The sequence below is a fragment of the Epinephelus lanceolatus genome, chromosome 20 (genome assembly GCF_041903045.1).
Source record: "Epinephelus lanceolatus isolate andai-2023 chromosome 20, ASM4190304v1, whole genome shotgun sequence".
Lineage (NCBI taxonomy): Eukaryota > Metazoa > Chordata > Actinopteri > Perciformes > Serranidae > Epinephelus > Epinephelus lanceolatus.
In genome coordinates, this window is record NC_135753.1 from 39,732,283 (window position 1) to 39,749,391 (window position 17,109).

Consider the following 17,109-nt stretch of genomic DNA (forward strand, 5'->3'; position numbering starts at 1 on the left):
ACACACACCGCATCCAAAATCATCAACCATCCCATACCCAACCTCACAGAGCTCAACCACCGATCTGTCACATGTCTTGCACGAACAATAACCAATGACTTGGATCACCCTCTCAAACCACACTTCACACTGCTGCCGTCTGGGCGCAGATACAGGACCCTGAGATGGAGACGAGCACGCTTCAACAAGAGCTTTGTCCCGTCTGCCATCTCTGCACTCAACAACCTCCCCCAATAATCTCATATGGACCCAGCCCTCCTGAGTGTGATATATATGTGTCAGTTGTTCATGTCTGGTGGTGTTTGTGCATTGTGTGTGTATTGATACGTTGTTCAATGTTTGGTGGTGTTTGTGCATGGTGTTTGTTGGTGGTGTTTTTGTGTACCCAAATGTTGTTGTGACAGTTTGTGAAAACAAATTTCCCCATGGGACAATAAAGGCTATCTATCTATCTATCTATCTATCTATCTATCTACCTTCACCATGTCTAAATGACTAAATGTTAATGAGCTGCTGACACCTGATTGGCTGATTAGATATGTGTGTTAATGAGCAGTTGAACAGGTGTACCTAATAAAGTGGCCGCTGAGTGTATGTCATCACTGTTGCTCTGGAGAGGTACCAGCATGTAGTGCTGTGTACTTTAAAAGGCAGTTATTTGTAAATATTATTGACATAATGAGAAATAAATAATTCATCAGATCTAAATGATAAATGTTGGTACAGCTGAATGAAACATCAGAGAAGATGCAGAAGGTTTTTTTTGTAGAGGTCACATGATGTCAGGGGATAAATTGATGAATATTTATAAATATTAATATATATTCTTACCAAAACATTTTTAACTAAAAGATCAGATTTTAAACAAGATGTAAACATTTTAACATTTCGCCTCCATTTTACAAATTAAAAGTCCTGCTGAAACCCTCAATAGCATAAAGGTCATTTAAATTATCTAAATTATTATTATAATAATTATAATGATAATAATTACTATTTGTTTTTTATTAAAATGTAAATGTATTTAAGTTATTTTAAATGATAAATACATTGTATTTAACTGACTTTAATTTGATGTCGTATCGAGGACAGAAGACACAGTAATGATTTATTATTATTATGGCTGACGTTTCTCGGTGGAACAGACTGACAGCGCCGTGCACGAGGCGCACGCTTCTCAAACATGGGTGTTGAATGAATGTATATTCAGTGTCACTGAAAATAAAGACGTCATCATATGTTTACATGTTGTCAAACTGAATTCTTCTTCTGCACTTTTATTGCCTTTGTTCCATCAGAGTAAACTTTAATGGCGTCACTTCCTGCAGACTGACAGCAGGGGGCGCTGCAGGCCGCACTGTGTGACAGGCAGAATGACAGATTCACATGAACATGAATCAAATCAGACTCAGCTGATGAAATAAAGACTAACACATGAATATATGAAATGTTATTGATAATAGTGACGTCAGACTGAAGTCAGACGGATCAGTATCTTTAACAGTGATCAGTTTCACAGAGAGTCGATCAGAAACCATGAGAATCAATAATCTGAAGTTTATTTACCATCGTGTCTCTTCTCTCGGCGTGTCGGGAGCGTGCACGGCCACGCGCACACCTGCCGCTCATCAACTCATCAGAGTCCAGGCCGCGCAGGCGCACGGAGAGAAAATAGTCCCCACAGTGGCGGAAGAATCTCAGCTTCACGTTTCATTGATGAGTCAGAAAAACTGAAGTCTGAACCTGTTTTTAACATTTAAACATTTTATTTCACATCTTTCTTCATTTAATGAGAAATATCTGCAAATGTTTTCAGGAGACTTGATTTAAATGTTTTTATTCTTTAATGTCATTGGGATTCATAATCAGACAGGGGTGGACATATTAATGGAAACATTTACATTTAATTTTACATTGAACATTTATGACACAGTTTTCAGTCTCTCTGGTTTTTAAACTTTAAACATACGATAAAATAAAAAGAAACAAAATGCTGCAACACACACAAACTGTCATCTAGAAAAGTTCCAATAAAAATACCACAAAGATACTTTAAAACAAAGTTCTATAACCAGTGGTGTTGTTCAGCCTGCTGCTCACCACAATAAGCTTAATGTATATTTGTAAAAAATCAGAATGAGCCCAGTAACGATAATGATAATTATTATAATCAATAATAATCAATAATGATAATAAAACCCAGGATCTGTTAATGTGTCATTCTCGTCATTAAAGCTCTTAAACATCAGCAGAGGAGTCTGTTTCTGTTCAACACTAATTACAACTGCTGATATTTAAACGTCAAAATTCATCTGGAAAATAAACAACAAACAGATTTTAAAGGTAAATAATTCGCCAGAGTTGATAAAAAGCATCAACACAGCGTTTCCCAGCATGCACTGCATGTCAGTATGACATCAGACAGACGTCGGACAGACAAATTTGGTTGGAATGAAAATCAGGTTGGCGATGTTGAAGATGTCTAAAAATGTTAGAATTTAACATTAACGTTATGTTTACGTTAACGTTAACATTAGGATGTTTAGCTGACGTTGGGTTTTGTTCTTTAAAACTTACGACGAAATGACATTATTCTACGTCAAGATGATGACGGCCAACACGTCCTCACTGCGACCTCATATGACGTCCAAGGTACCCTGGGTGTGTTGGTTGTTGACGTTCTGGGACGCCGTGTCAACTTCAGCCTGTTACATGCATTGTCTGTTTTCAACATAAACTTCTGTTTTCACAGGAAATGTACAGTTTGCATACAGTCTCTTTCAAAATAAAAGCACTACGTCGCTACAACACCACCAACTGATGTTTTTTTCCTTCAGCAACACACACACATGGTTACGTTTAGCCGACACACACATGTGGTTACGATTAGCCAACACACACACGTGGTTACATTTAGCCAACACACACACGTGGTTACGTTTAGCCAACACACACACGTGGTTACGTTTAGCCAACACACACACGTGGTTACATTTAGCCAACACACACACGTGGTTACGTTTAGCCAACACACACACGTGGTTACGATTAGCCAACACACACACATGGTTACAATTAGCCAACACACACACGTGGTTACGTTTAGCCAACACACACACGTGGTTACGTTTAGCCAACACACACACGTGGTTACATTTAGCCAACACACACACATGGTTACAATTAGCCAACACACACACGTGGTTACGTTTAGCCAACACACACACGTGGTTACGTTTAGCCAACACACACACGTGGTTACATTTAGCCAACACACACACACATAGTTACAATTAGCCAACACACACACGTGGTTACATTTAGCCAACACACACACACATAGTTACAATTAGCCAACACACACACGTGGTTACGTTTAGCCAACACACACACGTGGTTACGTTTAGCCAACACACACACATGGTTACAATTAGCCAACACACACACGTGGTTACGTTTAGCCAACACACACACGTGGTTACGTTTAGCCAACACACACACACACACATAGTTACAATTAGCCAACACACACATGGTTACGTTTAGCCAACACACACACACATGGTTACGTTTAGCTGACACACACACATAGTTACAATTAGCCAACACACACACGTGGTTACGTTTAGCCAACACACACGTGGTTACGTTTAGCCAACACACACACGGTTACGATTAGCCAACACACACACGGTTACGTTTAGCCAACACACACACACACACACATAGTTACAATTAGCCAACACACACATGGTTACGTTTAGCCAACACACACACGTGGTTACGTTTAACCGACACACACACATGGTTACGTTTAGCCGACACACACGTGGTTACGTTTATCCGACACACACACGTGGTTACGTTTAGCCGACACACACACGTGGTTACGTTTAGCCGACACACACACGTGGTTACGTTTATCCGACACACACACACATGGTTACGTTTAGCCGACACACACACATGGTTACGTTTATCCGACACACACACGTGGTTACGTTTATCTGACACACACACACATGGTTACGTTTAGCCGACACACACACATGGTTACGTTTATCCGACACACACACGTGGTTACGTTTATCCGAGACACACACACATGGTTACGTTTAGCCGACACACACACACATGGTTACGTTTATCCGACACACACACACACATGGTTACGTTTATCCGACACACACACGTGGTTACGTTTATCCGACACACACACACATGGTTACGTTTAGCCGACACACACACATGGTTACGTTTATCCGACACACACACGTGGTTACGTTTATCCGACACACACACACATGGTTACGTTTAGCCGACACACACACATGGTTACGTTTATCCGACACACACACGTGGTTACGTTTATCCGACACACACACACATGGTTACGTTTAGCCGACACACACACACACATGGTTACGTTTAGCTGACACACACACATGGTTACGTTTAGCCAACACACACACACACATGGTTACGTTTAGCCGACACACACACACACATGGTTACGTTTATCCGACACACACACACATGGTTACGTTTATCCGACACACACACACATGGTTACGTTTATCCGACACACACACACACGTGGTTACGTTTATCCGACACACACACACATGGTTACGTTTAGCCGACACACACACACACATGGTTACGTTTAGCTGACACACACACATGGTTACGTTTAGCCGACACACACACACACATGGTTACGTTTAGCCAACACAAACACGTGGTTACGTTTATCCAACACACACACGTGGTTACGTTTATCCGACACACACACACACATGGTTACGTTTAGCCGACACACACACATGGTTACGTTTAGCCAACACAAACACGTGGTTACGTTTATCCGACACACACACGTGGTTACGTTTAGCCGACACACACACGTGGTTACGTTTATCCGACACACACACGTGGTTACGTTTATCCGACACACACACGTGGTTACGTTTAGCCAACACACACACACGTGGTTACGTTTATCCGACACACACACGTGGTTACGTTTAGCCGACACACACACGTGGTTACGTTTATCCGACACACACACGTGGTTACGTTTAGCCAACACACACACACGTGGTTACATTTATCCGACACACACACGTGGTTACGTTTAGCCGACACACACACGCCTCTACTGAGCGTCTGGATTAAACACATCATGTGTTGAGTGCTTTAAGTGCGTTCACACTGCATAGTTCAGGAAAGTGCAGTTATTTCCTGGGGCACTCAAAATGGTCCAAAAGTTGAGTGTGGAATAACGGACTCTTTTCACCCTCAATGGTCACCACGTGAGACATAACAGAAGCCACGTCACAAACTTCTGACATGGCGGCTGGAGACGATAAGGGGCCTGTTGGTTCTACGTGTTTTTGCACTAAGTACCAAAACTGTTGTCGAACAGAAGCTGTCAGTGATGTTCGTTGGGTCTGTGATTATTTGGCACTGCCATCAATAATGTGAATGCTAACGTCAGCTAGCAAGCTAACGTAAGCATGTCAGGTTTGCCAAACATGGATTTGTCTCATTGTCCCTGGTTCAAAGTTATGGAGACGTCCACACAGAATATCATTTAATGTGGAGGAACAACAGACAATGTTGTAGCTAGCAAGCTAACTTTGTTCTGCTCCAGGTGTTGATCAGCACACAGCGTTAGCTAGCTGTTGGCTAGCACGTTGATGAGTTGTTCCTCCACATTAAATGATATTCTGTGTGGACGTCTCCACAAGTTTGAACCAGGGACAATGAGACAAATCCATGTTTGACAGTTTTTACAGCTCGTATGATGATGAATTATCTTTCATCACGTCAGTAATTCAGTTCATGTAATCCAAACACACACTCCTCTACTGAGCGTCCAGCAGCCATTACAGCCTGAACACACACATTAGAATTAACCAAAGACTAAACTTCATTTTCTGCCACATGTAGATCAGAAACACACACACACACACACACACACACACACACACACACAGACACACACACACACACACACACACACACACACAGACAGACAGACAGACAGACAGATGCTGACGACCTCTCGTCCTTTAATTGATGACAAATGAGTTTGTTTGTTTTAGGAGAAACACTGAAGTGTTTACACAACACACACACACACACACACACACACACACACACACACACACACACACACACAGGTGAACAGGTGTGTGTGTGTGTTTCTCTGAATCAGCATCTTTAAAACCTGAAACACTAAAACATGAAGAAACTCATCTGAACGAACACACACACACACACACATGTAAAAATGTAAGACTGATGCTGTTTATTGTTTGTTTCACAGAAACAACAACAACAATTAGGCTATTATAATAATTTTAATAACAAGGTTCATATTTTTATTATTTATCTAAAGCGACACCTGTTTATCAATATCTGATCAATAAACATAAACAGGAAGTTCTATTGTTGTTGTTTTAATATCAGTGATCAATAATCCATAAATATAACCACCATCCAGGACCTTTAAACACACACACACACACACACACACACACACACACACACACACACACACACACACACACACACACCCTCTGAGGGAGCTCGCGCCTCTCTCACCTGTTCATTCACTTCGTACCTGAGACTCACCGGAGCTGCACGCGCCCTCAGGAGGAGCCGCGCGGACCGGACATTTTAATCCATAATCAATAAAAAGTTCAGTCGCAGACAGTGATCAGCTTCCGGTTTATTCCCGCAGGTTCTGTGCTGTTCACGGACCCGGTTTATTGATCTGAACCTGGAGGACCCGGATCAGAGGGAGCGCGAGCATGTCCCGGGCCGAGGAGCGCGAGGAGGCCGATTGTGTGTGTTCCGTCGGGATGAAGTTCACGTGGGACATCAACGACCCCAAACTGCCGCAGGTAACACGGTGATCAATAAGTGATCGATACAGGCAGTCAGATTATCAGCAGCTTCACTCCAACAGGAAGTGATCAGCAGCCTTATTATTAGAAACATTATTGATCAGCAGCCTTATTATTAGTAACATTATTGATCAGCAGCCTTATTATTAGAAACATTATTGATCAGCAGCCTTATTATTAGTAACATTATTGATCAGCAGCCTTATTATTAGAAACATTATTGATCAGCGTCAAAAAACAAAAGGTTTAAAATAAATCAACAACATGATGAAAGTCAGTTTATATTAAAGTGAGTTTGGTCCGTCATCATTCATTCAGCATGTTTTATTTATTAATGTGAATATTAATAATCTTTATTATTAAACATTGAACAGTTCTGTTGGATCAATATACATTTTATGATGTTCTTAAATAGTCTATAAACGAACAGGGTTTGACTGGAGAGGCCGGGGTCCATCTTTTATCCGATCATTCAAACATTCAGCCTGTCACATTAATTAATAACTTATCAATAAAGATTAAAATTATATAATTTAACAGTTCAATAAATAAACTCAAGTATTTTGTCACTGTGTTAAACTGGCAATAAAAACGAGCAGGGTTCGGTTGGAGAGATTTGGTCCGTGATTCGTCCGATCATTCAAACATTCAGCCTGTCACATTAATTAATAACGTCATAATAAAACATTCAAATAATATAACTGAACAGATCAATAAATAAATAAACTTTGTCATTTTCTTAAATAGTCTAAAAAAATGAACATGAACGTCATGTTTTATTTATTAATGTGAGTAAAAGTGATCTTAAAAAAACATTCAGCCTGTCACATTTAATAATAACGTCATAATAAAACATTCAGCCTGTCACATTTAATAATAACGTCATAATAAAACATTCAGCCTGTCACATTTAATAATAAAACATTCAGACACATATCTGATCAGTTCAACTTGCTCCTCAGGTGGAGTTCTGCTGTTTGTTGAATTATAACAATCTTTGTCTCCTTAAAATAACTTCACATAAAACTAAATTAACATTAAATGTGTTTTAATAACTGTATTTATTGACATGATGAGGATATCTGTGCACAGGCGATCAATAATTGAAGCATGTTTCTGATCAGGATCATTCAGCTCACACACATATATTAATATTGTTTACAGACGTAAAGTTAGAAAAACTGAATGAATGAAAAGATCTCATGGAAATATTAAATAACTAATAACTTCTTCATTTGAGTTTTTACATTCTCAAAATGTCGTATGGAGGCTTAGAGTTTGTTCAGTGGAAACACGTTGAGGTTTGATTATTGATCGCTGTGCACACACAATGAACACAGTCACATTTTATATAAAGACAGATTGTCATGTTTTTACAAAGAGCCGTCAACATTTTTCATTTTCTCTCATATTTCCCCTTGATATGGTTCATATGTTACACCTCAGCATCATCTTTATAAAGACAAACTGAATTTAACTAAATAACCAAACATATTTAGAGACTCTGCAGAAATATGGAATATGTAAATGTCACGTCATTAAATTTAAACTCATTTAGTTTTTGACTGAAAACCGTCACAACATGAGTAAAATATTTAGTTTAAAAATGTGACAGTGAAGCTGTTTATTAATTCTCCTCCAGAGTTCCCAGATAAATTATGAAGATTTAAGGAAATCATAGAACTTCTCTCCCTTTTCTTCTTTAGATATTTTCAGATCATAAACTCTTTTTATTTCTGACTAAATCCCTTCGACTGACGTCAGCTCACCTCGCCGCCATTTTCCCCTCGAACAACAAATTTAACCCAAAATCAGTTTTGAATCTTTTTTTTTTTTTTTTTGAGACAGACTCTGTTGAGGACAAGATATATAAATGTATCTGTAGTGTCAATGTTATAAATGTGGGTTCAAAGTGTAAATCTTTATCTTATTTAATAAGTCATATTTAATGGATTCGGTTTGTCTAATAAATAAACTCCCTCTGCACCACATGAAATATCACAGATTATAAAACGTGTTTCTGATTATGAAAATTAATTATCATTAAAAATTCTTTTTTTTAGCAGATGAAGAAAATATGTTTTGATGAAATGCTGTAACAATAATAACAATAATAATAATAATAATATTAACAACAATGTTTAAACTACAGTTTTATACGTGAACAAACACGGAGCTGATTCTGTCACATCGACAGAAAGAACTGACTCATTTTCTGAGTGTGACACAAATATACTGAACCTGTGTGAGGTTTACTGTTTGTTAAAGGTTATCTGAAGGTTGTGTGTGTGTGTGTGTGTGTGTGTGTGTGTGTGTGTGTGAAGCAGCTGACTCGGCTCTTCTCTCTGTTGATGCTCAAACAGTAAAAACTGGTTTTTATATTTTAGTTTTCAGTGAAACCAAAACAAACAGAGCCTCTCAGGTGGAACAGCTGATCCAGAGTCAGCTCGTCACTGATCAATATCTGGGATTGATTTTCGGACACGTATCTGTAAACTGATCAGTCTAACATAGACAGGAGCTCAGCAGCTTTCACATCTCTGATTAAAGATAAAACCTCGACTTCTCTGTCATGAATCAAACATTCAGCTTTAACAGGCTGTTTTCTGCCATAAATACCAACAAAGAAGAATTCACGTTCATCATGACCCAGGTGGCCGTCGGACTCGGCCCATTTGCGGCAGGGTGTTGGCTGACTCAGTGGTGCTACATGTGAGCTCTGGCCCGTTGATGGTCACCAGATCTGCGTCTTGTTGGGCGCCATCAACCTCCTGGCTGAGACAAGGCTGCTTTAACCTTTAGGCCCGTTTCCACTGAAGAAGTTCCTGGTATTATTTGAGGAGCAGGAACTACAACAGGAACGTCCTCTCGCTCGGCTCTCTCAACCGCCTTGTCTCCACTGAGAGAGCGGAGTACGAGGAAGGTTCCTGTAAAATTACCGGGCTCTGGATGTGATGTAATCGTTGTGCGACCATTTTGACCAGGGCGACGTAGGGACGCCGTTAGCCGATAGTGGTGTCTGTAATAACTCATTAAACTCACAGAGTGGTCCATGAAAAAAATATTTTTTCCATATATATTTTTGTCTTAGTTACATCATGATTGAGCTAACTGCAGTAGTTTCATGTCGTATCCGACAACGGGAGGCTTTTAACAGATGACGTCCTGATGTTAGCTTTGCTGCTGCTGTTAGCTGTCCCTGTCAGCTGATGCTTTCTAGACATCGTGATTTCCCAAAACTGAATAAATACCACACATAGCAACACAAAAATGCTTTGCTAGCTCAATCATGTTGTAACTAAGAATTCGCTGGAAAAAAAATATTTTTTTCAACGACCGGTTCGTGAGTTTGTTTACATGGCGGCGGAAGCTATATGAACGAGCCAACCCTCGTCTGCTGAGTTTTAAAAATTCCGGCTATTTTGTTGCTTTCTGTTGACGTCACATCCCGTCTTGAGTATATCCAGTCAGCACCAAGTAATCCTCAAGCCCCAGCCAGGAGTTTCTCGGGGCAGTTCTGAGTACCTACTCCGAGGCAGGGACTTGTTTAGCCCCTGTAAAAGTTCTGGAACTCTGTCCTTCGGGGGTGGTTCCTGCGGTGGAGACACGCACCAACGGCCCCGGCCCCGTAAAATTACCCCGAAGTTCCTGCAGTGGAAACTGGCCTTATGAGCCATGAGATCAAATGTCTCACATGTTAGACTAACCTGTCTGTCTGTCTGTCTGTCTGTCTGTGTGTGTGTGTCTGTCTGTCTGCCTGTCTGTCCTCCTGTCTGTCTGTCTGCAGGACACAAAGCAGTTCGACCCGTTCCAGGAGTGGACAGACGGTTATGTTCGGTACATCTACAGCGGTGAGAAACAGTTGCAGAAGAAATCAGTTTGAACAGAGAGGTCAACTGTGTCTCAGGATCAAACACATGATCGGTGTTATTGATTATTGATTACTGACATTCTAACACGTGGTGTTGTGAGACATGATTCAATGACATAATACTGGGCGGTATGATGTCACACTGGGCAGTGTGATATCACACTGGGCGGTATGATGTCACACTGGGCGTTATGATGTCACACTGGGCGTTATGATGTCACACTGGGCGGTATGATGTCACACTGGGCGGTATGACTGGCTGTATAAATCCTGTCTTGTCTCTGACTTATGATATTTTCATTATTGATTAACGTGTTGGTTGAGTTTGATCGTGTTTCTCTCAACTCCACTGACATCCAGTGTACAGCGCTGTTTTGCATCAGTTGTCCAGGTTTCAGGCTGCAGAGCAGAACGTCTTATAAATATGGGGAGTCAGGAAGTGCGCCAGGTTGTGAAGCCAAATGTCATAGTGGTCAAACAGTGTAATTACACTGTCACATGATGTCATGGGGCCAACAAAGACTTTTCCCTAAAGACTCATGTGGCGAACGAGACGTCTTTAAAGCAGTGGATCCATTTTTTAGCGCCACCCCCCAAAATGACTCATTTCACCATCAGGGTTTGATCCATTTAGTCCGATGATGTTTGGAAAGTCTGGAAGAGCTTCATGATTAAATCATTTTAGCCCCACTCAAGTTAGCAGACCGGAAGTAGCTGGATCAGTGGAAGGAAGTCTGTAGTGCGCCTGCTGTATGGGACCCAGTGCTTCTGTAATTTTATACACAGCAGTTGGACCTTTTTGTCTTCATGCACCACTGAGCAGCTTTCATAGTAACAAATTAGGCCCCGCCTCCAGCGCTATATCCAGGTCTCTTTATACATCCATGAGAAGAGTGGACTGTTTCAGCTGTCGCTTTGTTCTTAGCTGAAGATAAGAACGCTCAGAGACATCTCTCTGGCTGGGCGATGAGAAACACCAACAACCACAACTGTCAGATCCTGAAGAAGTCCTGTTTGGGTGTGGTGGTCTGTTCACGAGGCTGCACGCTGCCCGACGGGTCCCGGCTGCAGCTGCGCCCCGCCATCTGTGACAAGGCCCGGCAGAAACAGCAGAGTAAGTACAAACACAGATCCTGTTCAGGTACCCTCCTCCTGTGTCTCCTTGTGTCCACCGGTCTCCTGACCTGGACTCTTTGTGTTTCAGAGAAGCTGTGTCCGAGCTGTAACGCTGCTCTGGAGCTACTGCCATGTCGCGGCCACAGCGGTTACCCCGTCACCAACTTCTGGAGAGTCGATGGAAAGGCCATCTTCTTCCAGGTCACCACCTTTATGCTAACATGCTAACTAGCTAAATAACGTGGCATATCTAGCACTTCATACCAGATCCTGAACGATAACCAGTACGTGGACATCAGACTAGATTTGAACCAGCTTTTGTCTCCATGAAACCATGAAGCTTAAACATTCTTAAACAACCTGACGGTCTGAGCAGGTTTACACCAGATCCTGGACATCTAAACTGGTCTGAGCCAGATCTTAGGATTCTAATTAGTTTTAAAATAATTCCTGAAAGCACAAATATATTCAAAAAATGTCTTCAAGTCTGGAAAGGGCTAAACCAGTTTGTGTCTGTGTAAACAGGTCTAAACCAGATCCTGAATGCATGAACAGATTGGAGGAGGTATGGCCTGATTCAAACCAGATTCTAAACAGTCTGTCGTTGTTGTTGTTGTCCTTCAGGCTAAAGGGGTCCATGATCATCCCAGACCAGAGTCCAAGTCTGAGACTGAAGCCAGAAGAAGTTCAGTGAAGAGACGAGTCAGCTCCCCGCCGTTCACGCCCAAAAGACGGCTCATTGAAACACAGGTCGACAACAACAACAACAACACACAACAGCTGTTGGTTAACGTTGGTGTTGTTTATTGTTTGCTTATTTGTTGTCAACTGTTTCAGGCTCTGGGCCCCGCCCTCCTCTCCTGCGTCGATCCATCAGACAGAATCTCCTTCATCGAGCCGAATTTCCCACAGCATTACCCAGCGTTTCAGAGCCCAGAGCCCTACTACAACCCCCACAATGCACTAGGAGAGGCCCCACCCACACTGCAGAAACCAGCCAATCCCAGGCTTTACATGGGCCGGCCCTCTTACGAGTTCCAAGGATACCTGACCTCGCCTTCGTATCCCATGACGTCTGACCTCTGTGACCCCAGGTCAGCATCGCACACACTCCAAAACACATCCTGTGTCTTTAAATACTTTCAGCCAAATCCAGTTCAGCTACAGGGGTTTAAATGAGATCTGGACTGCCGAACTGCGCGTAAACCAGACCCTGAAACCCTGAACAGAGTCAAAAAGGTCTTGACGGACGTGATCCTGGCGGACTGAGCAGGTCTTATCCAGAATCTGACAGTGTCAACAGGTCTAAACTAGATCCTGGTTTCTGTGCAGGGTGGCTCCAGTCCTGGGTTCCTCCTCTTCCTCCACGTCATCATCGGCTCCCCTCTCCTCCTCCTCCTCCTCCTCCTTCGACCCCCAGGCGAAGCCATCTGCAGGCTGGAAGGAGCTGCTGAAGAGCTCCGCCCCCTATGGTGACAACCACCATTACTACAGCGCAGAGTACCCCTGCCGTTACCCCAGCAACGCCCCAGGGTCCCCCGCAGCACTGCAGACCATCATCACCACCACAACCAAGGTGGGTACAGTTCATCAGGAGGGTCCATCTGCAGACCTGAAATCTTCCTTTAATCCTCTGAGACCCACAGTCCCACTTTGTCTTTTTTGATAGACAGGACAGTTCGATAGAGGGGCGGGGCTTAAACCTCATTATACTGTTACATTAACACCTGTACTGTCCCTCCTCAGGTCTCCTACCAGCCCTGTCCGAAGCCTCCTGCAGCGCTCCCTTCCTACCAATCATGTCCTAAACCTCCTGCCGGCCTCCCGTCCTACCAGTCCTGTGCTCCCCCGAAACCTCCAGGCCTCCCTGGCTGCTCCTCTCTGCTGGATGACGCCTCTTCCTCTTCCTATTCCACCGAGGTGAAGGTGACGGAGGAGTCGGGTGGAGTCATCAAGTCTCTGTCGTTTCAGCCCGAACCTCTGCAGACCAAAACAGAGCGGGCCGATGGCTATGACTACCGTTACGCCTACCCCAACACGTACCGCTACGATGACTACTGAGGCAGCACTACCTCCACCGCAGCTACCACGACTGCTGTTACTACCACTGCACCCACCCAACACGTGGTGCCATGATGACTACTGATACTACAACTGTCACTATGAGGAAAAACTACTGCTACAGCTTAAACACAAACTATCTGTCCACAGACTGTGTGAAACAAAACCCAGTGAACGACCTGCTGAACGACATCTGCCACTGCATGGATCAGGAGCGGACAGGATGTGGATTATCAGGACGAAACTCTGACCGAACCAAAATTTTGGTCCATGAGAAACTTTCTGGAGACGCTCATGGAATACTGTCATGTTCCCAGAGGCAGATCCTTCTCCAGCTTCCCTCGACCGACTCTTTCAGGACAAGAAGTGAAAACACTGGAGTGAAATGTGCGTCAGACACCAGGATTCTGTTTGGTCAAAAAGCCTCAACACAAGACCCAACTCAGACCCGGTGCTTCTGGACCTCTCAGCCACATCTCATGGCCTTCTTCAGCAAACTGAGCTGCAGCCATCAATTCATGGATTTGATTGTTGTGACATCACCTGATGGTTGTTTTTGTGGTGGAGATTGTTTCTGCAGGTATACGTTATCATGTGGGGGAGGTGTGTTACATCCTTCAGAGTCCCCAGAAGTGAGGTGTGTCACATCCTGTAGAGTCCCCAGAAGTGAGGTGTGTCACATCCTTCACAGTCCCCAGAAGTGAGGTGTGTCACATCCTTCAGAGTCCCCAGAAGTGAGGTGTGTCACATCCTGTAGAGTCCCCAGAAGTGAGGTGTGTCACATCCTTCACAGTCCCCAGAAGTGAGGTGTGTCACATCCTTCACAGTTCCCAGAAGTGAGGTGTGTCACATCCTTCAGAGTCCCTAGAAGTGAGGTGTGTCACATCCTGTAGAGTCCCCAGAAGTGAGGTGTGTCACATCCTTCAGAGTCCCCAGAAGTGAGGTGTGTCACATCCTTCACAGTCCCCAGAAGTGAGGTGTGTCACATCCTTCACAGTCCCCAGAAGTGAGGTGTGTCACATCCTTCACAGTCCCCAGAAGTGAGGTGTGTCACATCCTGTAGAGTCCCCAGAAGTGAGGTGTGTCACATCCTTCACAGTCCCCAGAAGTGAGGTGTGTCACATCCTTCAGAGTCCCCAGAAGTGAGGTGTGTCACATCCTTCACAGTCCCCAGAAGTGAGGTGTGTCACATCCTTCACAGTCCCCAGAAGTGAGGTGTGTCACATCCTTCAGAGTCCCTAGAAGTGAGGTGTGTCACATCCTGTAGAGTCCCCAGAAGTGAGGTGTGTCACATCCTTCAGAGTCCCCAGAAGTGAGGTGTGTCACATCCTGTAGAGTCCCCAGAAGTGAGGTGTGTCACATTCTGTAGAGTCCCCAGAAGTGAGGTGTGTCACATCCTTCAGCGTCCCTAGAAGTGAGGTGTGTCACATCCTTCAGAGTCCCCAGAAGTGAGGTGTGTCACATCCTGTAGAGTCCCCAGAAGTGAGGTGTGTCACATCCTTCAGCGTCCCTAGAAGTGAGGTGTGTCACATCCTTCAGAGTCCCCAGAAGTGAGGTGTGTCACATCCTGTAGAGTCCCCAAAAGTGAGGTGTGTCACATCCTTCAGAGTCCCCAGAAGTGAGGTGTGTTACATCCTTCAACGTTCCTAGAAGTGAGGTGTGTCACATCCTGTAGAGTCCCCAGAAGTGAGGTGTGTCACATCCTTCAGAGTCCCCAGAAGTGAGGTGTGTTACATCCTTCAGCGTCCCTAGAAGTGAGGTGTGTCACATCCTTTAGCGTCCCCAGGACTGAGGCACATGTGATAACAAATTTAACCTCGTCTAATTAACTGAGCGGCTGGTTGTGACAGATGTGGCTGAGAGCTTCAACACACGACAACAAGGAGACTTTCTTCTGTCAAGTTTTCTGAGTCAAATATGAACCTTCAAACTCAGGATTCAGTTATTGTGACATCACTTTAAACCATAAAAGACCCCAGAAGAACCAGAATCCTCCTGGTTTCTGATGAATTTGAATATCAAATATTAGACCTTCACCAAAGACTTTTTAATGTCACAGCAGTCTGAGTGTAATGAAGCTGTGGAAGTTGTCTTCATGAGTGTTTGGGTTATTTATTGAGTCCGTCAGTAAACCTGTGAGCACGCTGAACTGTGTCTGAATGAAAGAACAAACTGAATGAACCAGTTGTTGACTGAAGAGATCTGTGAGATGTAAAACTGTTTCTGTCTGAACTGAAGTCTCACATTAAACCAACTATTGTACAGACTCTTGTTTCTCTTTCCTTCAGAGTAAACTGATGTTAAAGCACAAGCTGGGACTAAAAGTTGGTGTAACATCCCTTTAAAAGTGTGTTTGGAGTCAACAGCTGATCAGCAGCGTCGCAGCACAGAACCCGCTCACCTCTTTTCCACTTCATGTAAAATATTTTATATTCTCAGTTCTTCTCACCGTTTCCTAAAGTTTCCTTTAGTTGCTCTGGTTTGAGTTAAACTCAAACATACGAGGCTCAGATTAAAATCACGTTCTGGGCGTCATGGCGTGAAGACAGGCCACAGGTGGACCAGCGTCCCCTCCTGGGTCCAGAGCCTCAGGATGAGAACCTGCAGCGGAGGATCAAAGAGCTGCTGTTTGGACGGTTCCAGTCTGGATGAGTAATAAATGTTGTTTTGACAAGAACGCGTCAGGACAGGAACGGTTGTGCTGTCCTCACTGTGAACCTTTAAAACCCTCAGACTGAGTCCTCTGTCAGTACCTTCCATTACAGTCACTCACTGCTCCGCCTCCAGGTTACATTAACATCTGCCAGACGCCGCTCTGATCCCAACAACCAATCACACACACCCACCTCCTGCTGGACGTTCACCTCGCCATCGCTACACTCTATATTGACATGACCTCAGTCCGGACGTAAACAAAGGGCAACACACGCTGATGTGTCCTTTCAAAATGGTTTGATCCAGACAGGTAGGACCACCACGTGAGTGTGCAGGTGATACAGGTGAGTGTCCAGGTGACACAGGTGAGTGTTCAGGTGACACAGGTGAGTGTCCAACAACAAGTAGGACCACCTGGTGAGTGTGCAGGTGATACAGGTGAGTGTCCAGATGATACAGGTGAGTGTCCAGATGATACAGGTGAGTGTG

The 17,109-nt window shown here is 43.6% G+C and overlaps 2 protein-coding genes across 2 annotated transcripts in view; one reads left to right on the forward strand and one right to left on the reverse strand.

Moving 5' to 3' along the window:
- Window positions 1-1,622, reverse strand: part of sycp2l (synaptonemal complex protein 2-like) — a 34,952-nt gene extending 33,330 nt beyond the window's left edge. The window contains exon 1 of the mRNA XM_078162903.1: window positions 1,567-1,622. Coding sequence (XP_078019029.1) covers window positions 1,567-1,569 — 3 coding nt within the window. The 5' untranslated portion in view covers window positions 1,570-1,622. The remainder of the gene's footprint in view (window positions 1-1,566) is intronic.
- A 5,015-nt stretch (window positions 1,623-6,637) lies between these two features.
- Window positions 6,638-15,209, forward strand: gcm2 (glial cells missing transcription factor 2). The gene is made up of 8 exons (XM_033638186.2): window positions 6,638-6,914; window positions 10,705-10,768; window positions 11,714-11,902; window positions 11,993-12,105; window positions 12,529-12,654; window positions 12,742-12,998; window positions 13,237-13,480; window positions 13,651-15,209. Exons 1-8 carry the CDS (start codon window positions 6,822-6,824, stop codon window positions 13,963-13,965), a joined length of 1,401 nt encoding a protein of 466 aa, XP_033494077.1. The 5' UTR covers window positions 6,638-6,821; the 3' UTR covers window positions 13,966-15,209.
- Window positions 15,210-17,109: the final 1,900 nt, after the last annotated feature.